This window comes from Piliocolobus tephrosceles, chromosome 10 (genome assembly GCF_002776525.5).
Source record: "Piliocolobus tephrosceles isolate RC106 chromosome 10, ASM277652v3, whole genome shotgun sequence".
NCBI lineage: Eukaryota > Metazoa > Chordata > Mammalia > Primates > Cercopithecidae > Piliocolobus > Piliocolobus tephrosceles.
Window position 1 is genome coordinate 802,272 of NC_045443.1, and position 7,634 is coordinate 809,905.

The 7,634-nt window shown below is 56.3% G+C and overlaps 1 protein-coding gene across 1 annotated transcript in view; it reads left to right on the forward strand.

The window, feature by feature from the left end:
• The window catches only part of B4GALNT3 (beta-1,4-N-acetyl-galactosaminyltransferase 3), a 45,130-nt gene that overhangs the window by 28,095 nt on the left and 9,401 nt on the right, over positions 1 to 7,634 (forward strand). The window contains exons 14-20 of the mRNA XM_031936250.1: positions 1,374 to 1,512; positions 1,641 to 1,707; positions 3,112 to 3,255; positions 4,277 to 4,386; positions 5,325 to 5,425; positions 5,732 to 5,793; positions 6,472 to 7,270. Of these exons, the coding sequence (XP_031792110.1) occupies positions 1,374 to 1,512; positions 1,641 to 1,707; positions 3,112 to 3,255; positions 4,277 to 4,386; positions 5,325 to 5,425; positions 5,732 to 5,793; positions 6,472 to 7,270 (1,422 nt within the window). The remainder of the gene's footprint in view (positions 1 to 1,373; positions 1,513 to 1,640; positions 1,708 to 3,111; positions 3,256 to 4,276; positions 4,387 to 5,324; positions 5,426 to 5,731; positions 5,794 to 6,471; positions 7,271 to 7,634) is intronic.

A 7,634-nucleotide genomic window follows, 5' to 3' on the forward strand; every position in this document is an offset into this window, starting at 1 on the left:
TATTACTTTTACACTTTTTTTATTTTTTTAATTGACACAAGAGTCTCGCTCTGTCGCCCAGGCTGGAGTGCAGTGGCCGGATCTCAGCTCACTGCAAGCTCCGCCTCCCGGGTTCACGCCATTCTCCTGCCTCAGCCTCCTGAGTAGCTGGGACTACAGGCGCCGGCCAAATCGCCCGGCTAGTTTTTTGTATTTTTTAGTAGAGACGGGGTTTCACCGTGTTAGCCAGGATGGTCTCGATCTCCTGACCTCGTGATCCGCCCGTCTCGGCCTCCCAAAGTGCTGGGATGACAGGCCTGAGCCACCGCGCCCGGCCCGCACAGCTATTCAGTGACCCTGGGGACTGGAAAACGGGTCTCCTTGCTCCCCGCCCTCGCGCTCCCCCTTTTCTCCACACCTACGGCAGCCTGGACACGGCTCTGCCCGGGCTGCGGGGAGCGGCCCGCGGTGACCCCTGGGTCGGCCGGGAGAGGAATCGCTTTCCCTGGCGGGGACCGGAGCGTGGCCCGGCCTCAGAGCGCCCCCTGCTGGCCCGCGCGCGCTCAGGCAGGCGGGAGGAGCACGCGTTGCTGTCGCTGGGAAGGACGTGGCGTGCGGGGGGGGGGGGGGGGGGGGGGAGGCGGGGAGGCGGAGCGGGGTGCGGACACAGCTAGAAGGAAGGAATACGCTCTAGCTCTAATGCTCGACAGCACAATAGGGTGACTGTGGTAACAACGATGTATTGTGTATTTCCCAACAACGGGAGAAAAGGATTTGGAATATTCCCAAAACATAGAATGCCAAGTGCTCGAGGTGGGTGATGGGATCCTAAATCCCCTGACTTGATCCTTACTCATCCTACGCATGCAACAAAACACCGTGTGCACCCCATAAATATGCACAAGCATTACATGTCAATAAAAATGCATTTAAACATTTTAAGGAGACGATCTCACTTGCAAAGAGCACTCCCCTGCCGGCTGCGAGTGGATGCTTGGTGTGGAGCTCCGCACCTAGTGCACGGTCCTGGGGCAAGTCTGCCTGGAATCCCACCTCGGCCACTCATCGCCTGGTGACTCTGGCAAACTAGCCAAGCCTTCTGTGCCTCTGTGTTCTCCTCTACGAACAAGGATTACATGAGGTCACATACAGAAAGCATGTAGAACAGCGTCTGCCACAGTCTGCGCTCTGAAGGCTTCTGTTACTGTTCTTTGGGTTCTTCCTGTCATCTGTGGAGTGGCTACTCTGATTATGCCTATCTCACCAAGAGAAAACAGCTCCCTGTGTTAGCAAGTGGTCAAGTGGGGGCTCGAACCTAGGCAGTGAACTCCTGGGGTTCTAAGAGCAAGGAGAAGGGATGAGGAAGTTTAAGGTGCTGGGAGGGGGTGGGACAGAGCCGCGACCCCGGGGCCCATGGAGACAGCACTCTGCTTTCCTGCCCTCTCTCCTGCCAGCCTGTCAGCCTCCCACAGGTACTACTTCGAGGTGCTGCACAAGCAGAATGAGGAGGGCACCGACCACGTGGAAGTTGCGGTGAGTTTCCTGCTGCTCCTGCCTCTCCTAGCTCAGTTCCTGGCACTCATCTCCCCTTGTCCCTTGACCCCTGTTGGAAATCCAGCTACCTCCCACCTTCTGCATCTGCCCTCTCTCTTCTCTTCCAGTGGCGACGGAACGACCCCGGAGCCAAGTTCACCATCATTGACTCCGTCTCCCTGTCCCTCTTCACAAGTGAGTGGGCTCTGGCCCTGCCCTGGAGATGGAGGCCAGGTGGGACCAGCCTGCCTGGGGGGTTTGGCAGGGGTGGAGGGGAGGAGGGAAGCTTGAGATGCTTGGGACACGGGTATGAAGGGGCCCAGAACAAGGGTGGGACCTTCTGACCAGGAGTCCTTAACTCCCCAGGGTCAGTGACCCCTTTGAGAACCTGCTAGAAGCTCTCTGAGCCCTTGCCTCAGAAAAATGCCTTTGTCTTTGAATACAACTTCAAGGGAGTCCAGAAACTGTGAGGCTCACACCAGATTCAAAAACTCTGAGGCTGGGTGTGGTGGCTCACACCTGTAATCCCAGCACGTTGGGAGGCCAAGGTAGGAGGAGTTCGAGACCAGCCCAGACAACATAGCGAGACCTCATCTCTACAAAAAATTAAAAAATTAACTGGGTGTAGTGGCTCATGCCTGTAGTCACAGCTACTGGGAAGGATTAATTGAGGCCAGGAGTTTAAATCTGAAGCTGCACGAGCTGTGATTGGATCACTGCACTCCAGCCTGGACAACAGAGCAAGACCCTGTCTCAAAAGCTAAAACAAAACAAGACAGAAAAACCTCTGAGCCAGTCGAATACCCTGTTTTACAGATAAGGTAACCATGGTTCTTGCAAAGCCATGGCCAGGGCAGAGGAAAGCTTTTCACCTGCGTTCAGTGTGCAGGAAGTGACCTCTTTCTTCAATAGCATTTTCCATTTCATATCATTTCCTCAGTGAGACTCCCATCCAGAGGCCCCACTGAAAAGCATGCCATCCATTCGCCTCCGTGGCAGATGTAGACAGATGCATGAACCCGGGAGACAGAGAGCAAAGCAGCAGCCAGCCCCCCACCCCCCTTCTCTGTGGCTCGCTTTAACCTGGACGCTGAAACTAGATCACCTGGCTTCAAACTCAGCTTGGCCACCCATCCATTGTGTGATGTTGGGCAAATGACTTAGATTCTCTATGCCAAAGTTCCTTATCTGTAAACTAGGAATAATGGTAGTACAGAAGGCGTGTGGTGCTTTTAGAGATTCTTAGAGCAGGGCCTGGCTTGTTATTAAGTGCTCTGTAAGTGTTCAATGAATTAGGCGTACATAATGACAAATTTCTAGCAGTCCGCAGTTACACATTTTCAAAAAGAGGTGTCTTTTTCCAAGTACACGACACAGTCATGTGGGTCAGCCGTGGGGCTGGCAGAGGGGGCCGAAGGGAGATGAATGGTGAAGCCGCCGCTGTGGCGGGAGCCAGAGAGAGCGCGGCTGCGCACATCCTGCGCGGTGGCCGCTGGAGCCAGGAGCGCCGTCTGCATCTCTTCCCTCCCCTTCAAGGGCAGTGGGCTGCTGCGCTCCAGGCCCCACAGCCTCCTGCTGTTCTTTCCTCCCTGCGCCCAGATGAGACGTTCCTACAGATGGATGAGGTGGGCCACATCCCACAGACAGCAGCCAGCCACGTGGGCTCCTCCAGTGCTCTTCTCAGGGATGAGCAACCGCCTGCTGACATGCTTCGGCCTGACCCCCGGGACACCCTCTATCGAGGTAAGGCCTCGGCCAGCGCTTGGCATCCTGTCCAGGGACACCGCACTGCCAGGTCCGCTGCTGATGGTGGAGAAGACTTGAGAGACCGTCACAGTATCCCAAACACGTAGAACCTTTTATTTTCCTTATAAAAGAGAACATGCATACAGAAAAGCGAGTATGTCAATAAGTATAAAAATATTTACGTGTACTTTTACAATTCTGCCTGTCATGACAGAGCGAACGTTTGTGGAACCACCACCCACGACAAGAAATAGAATTAGAACCCGGAGGTCCCCCACACATCCTTTCCCAATCTCACGTGTGCTTGCCTCTTACTGGATTCCAGCTCTTGTCATCCAAGGAGAGAAATATGTTGACACCACAGTGTTAGAGTCTCATGCGTTTTTCCTCTTGGGAGTGTTTACATTTTAAAAGATGGCAAAGATGGCCGGGCATGGTGGCTCACTCCTGTCATCCTGGCACTTTGGGAGGCTGAGGCAGGAGGATCGCTTGAGCCCAGGAGGTTGAGGCTGCAGTGACCTGTGATTGAACCACTGCACTCCGGCCTGGGCGACAGAGTGAGATCCTGTCTCAAAAAAAAAAAAAAGAAAAAAGAAAAAGAAAAAAGAAAAACAAAGTTTCTTTACTCCTCACTTCTCTCGAAAAAAATGACAACTGGCGCTAAGGGGATGTTCAGCCCATGATAGGAAATCCGGTTATTGGTCCTGCACGAGGGAGGAGCCTTTCTGGCCTCTTAGAAGTTTCTAGACCCTATTAAGGCTATCCCTGCAGTGACTCTAAAGTCAAACTGTGCCTTAGACCTGGGGCTGTGTCCTGAGCCCTCTGCTGCCACGGTGCTCCTCAGCGGCCCTGCTCCAGGTCCGTGGGGCAGCCTCTGGCTGGCAGCCTCCGCCACAGACATCGGCAGACCACAGCTGCCCCTTGCAGATACAGAAGGGGCCCTACTCAGGGCAGAGGACTTCAGCCCCAGTTTCCGGGCCCGCCCTCACCCTCATCCCTCTTCCTCCACTGTCCTCAGTGCCTCTGATCCCCAAGTTGCACCTCCGCCACGTCCTGCCCGACTGTCCCTACAAACCCAGCTACCTGGTGGATGGGCTCCCTCTGCAGCGCTACCAGGGACTCCGGTTTGTAAGTCTTGCCTGGGTCGTGGAGAGCAGGGCTGGCAGAGGGATTGCTGCCTGTGCCTGGGAGGGGAGGTGGTGAGGCTGACTTTCCCGTCTTCCTGACATCCCATCCCACCAGGTAGGACGGCCTCACTGGTCCCTGGGCTGGGAAGAACTTGCACTCCCGGATAGACTGCCCCGAGTAGTCGGTCCAGCAGAGCCTGCTCGTGGGTGCTCTGCCTCAGGCCCCCCTACACACACACACCACCTCTGCCCCAGTGATGATACCAGGCGGCCTGGCCGGTCAGCCAGCAGGACTTACTAAACCCAGAGACCAGGCCCTGGGGGAGAAAGAACTGTGGAGGGGAAGTTAGCTTGAAAGAACCCAGAACCCATGTGGAAGCCAGACGGGCAGAGTGGCCGCTCTCCTGTCCATCCAGATTTAGAGATGATTGTAAGGAAGAGCTGGAGGGCAGAAGAAAGAGGTCAGGAGGCATCGCCAGGTCAGAGAATGGCTGGGGTGTAAGTGAGAAGTTCTTTGGTGGTGGTGACCACAAGCCATGCTTAAGGAGGGCAAAGGAAGCAGTGAAGTAAATAAGAAGAGGGGTTGTTCTAGGGCTGTGGGAGGTTACAGGTAAAGGCTCAGAGGTTTCAGGAGAGGATCAGGTGGCAGAGGGAGGAAGGAATGGTTTTGGCTGAAGCTGAGGGATGGGAGCTGGTTCAGGAGAGATGTGGACGAGGGGCTTGACTCGGGTTGCATTTGGTCCACAGAGCCCAGCAGAGCTGGCGTAAGGAGTGGCGTGAAGGCCCCATCTGCATCACCAAACGCTTCATTCAGCGCTTAAAGCAGCCCTTCTCTCCCTGGCAAGGGCGGGTCCCTCGCAGCCCTGTGTGATCCCAGCCAGGGGCAGGCTTTCCAGGACCTCACTCTCTTACCCCTGCTGCTGGTTTTTCCGCTTCCAGGTTCATCTGTCTTTTGTTTACCCCAATGACTATACCCGCCTGAGCCACATGGAGACCCACAACAGATGTTTCTACCAGGAAAACGCCTACTACCAAGACAGGTGAGAGACACGGGCTGGGGCAGGAAGGTGGCTTTGCAGGAGGCTCTGCAGGAGCCGGGAGAGCTGCCCGGACCGGAGTGGCCATGGTGGCATCCCAGCCCAAGGAGTCTTGGCTCTTGCTCTTCTGAGTACTACACACACACACACACACACACACACACACACACACACACAGCCCCGCTCACCCAGCCTCCTTCCTCCACTCGTCTGGGGCAAAGCGTCAGACTCCTGCTGAGACTTCCAGCAGAGCCAGGGCTGAGCCCGCAGAGCGCCTGGTGCCAGTGCACACCTCCCTTCCTCCTGCAGGTTCGGCTTTCAGGAGTACATCAAGATTGACCAGCCTGAGAAGCAGGGACCGGAGCAGCCAGGTACAGAGTGACAGCTGAGGCTTCCAGGTCAGACTGAGAGGGGCAACCGTGCTCTGTTTCCAGGGGAAGTTCAGACCATGCCAGCCCCGCCCCTGAGGAGCTCAGGATCCAAATCGCATGGCCTCTCCCTTCATACCCAAGGGAGTGGAGACTCTTGCTTCTTCCATATCCAGGCACATGTGGAAATTGACACTATTTTTAGCAGCATGCTGGGGTCAGCGGGAGGAGAGTGAGAGCCCGGGGGAGGTTCCTCGGACTGCTGGAGGGGATCACTGTCCCTGGCGCACCATTTGGGAGGCTCTGGTGTAGAGAAGCACCGTCTTCTGGGGCCTTTCTTGGGGGATTAGGGCATGGCTGGAACCATCTGTTGGGTCCCTCAGGTGCTGTGCACCTGCCGAGCCGGTGCACCTGCCGAGCACGTGATGCTGTTTATCTCACTCAGTCTTCACACACCCGTGGGAGACGCAGTATTATTCCCTTTGTGCAGATGAAGAAACTGGGGTTAACTGAAGCTGAGTACCTTGCCCAGGGTCACACAGTCAGTGATAGATTAGAGCCTGGATTCAACCCCAGTCTGGAGCCCCATGGTGCGTCACACGTATGATCATCCTCTGTCTTGTGTGTCTTGTTTGGAAAGGGCTGGAAACTCCTGACATGAGGAATGGTTGTTATTAACAGCAGGTCTTGAGGAAAACCTAGAAGAGTCCCAGTATGGGGAGGTGGCCGAGAAGACCCCTGCCTCCAACGACCAGAATGCCGGGATGCTCGACGGCAGACGGACACCGGCCTCCACCCCGGAGCAAGAGGTCACCGACTACCACCTCCGAAGCCTGCGGAAGCTCCTGGCTCAGTCTCGGGATGGCCTGCTGGCCCCCTTCTCCACACGGAACTCCACGGCGCCCTTCCCAGGGAGGACCAGCAACATTCCAGCACAGCAGCCGGAGAAGAGGAAGCGAAAACCCGGCCTTGAGCCCAGCCAAGATTCACCCCATTCTGACAAGTGGCCTCCTGGGCACCCTGCGAAGAACCCGCCTCTGATGCGGGGGCCCCGGCCCAAGCCCGCCGGTGACAGCCCCGGGAAGACTCTGGAGCAGTCTCAGTGGCTGAACCAGGTGGAGTCGTACATCGCAGAGCAGAGATGGGGCGACAGGATGCAGCCTCCGGCCCCAGGGAGGGGCTGGCACGGGGAGGAGGAAGTGGTGGCAGCCGCAGGCCAGGAAGGACAAGGGGAGGGAGAGGAAGAGGGGGAAGAAGAGGAAGAAGAGGATATGAGTGAGGTGTTCGAGTACGTACCTGTGTTTGACCCGGTAGTAAACTGGGACCAGACCTTCAGTGCCCGGAATCTCGACTTCCAAGCCCTGAGGACTGACTGGATCGATCTGAACTGTAACACGTCTGGCAACCTGCTGCTTCCAGAGCAGGAGGCTCTTGAGGTCACACGGGTCTTCTTGAAGAAGCTCAACCAGAGGAGCCGGGGGTAAGGTAAAGGGCTCTCCTGGGGCCAGCTGGCCTGGAAGGCAGGGGCCTAGGGATGGGTGGCGGGTTCTCCCCGCTGCAGAAATAGCTGGAACTTTACCCCCAACTCAGGTTCCTGGGAAGGACAAGTGCCCGGGGCCCCTGTCCCTGGAGAGGATCTTGACCAGGCAGGTCTTTGTCCCACCATTAGGCAAGAGTCTGAAGTCCCTGGGTGCCTGGCCCAGGACGTGTGTTGAGGACTGGAAGGACTTGGTCGATGAGATTGAGATCCCCTCCTCCAAGGAAAGAGTTGGCAAATAGACAAACAGGCAAAACAGAGACTAAAAAAATGCAAATTAAGACCCCGCATGTGGGCTGGAAGGGCT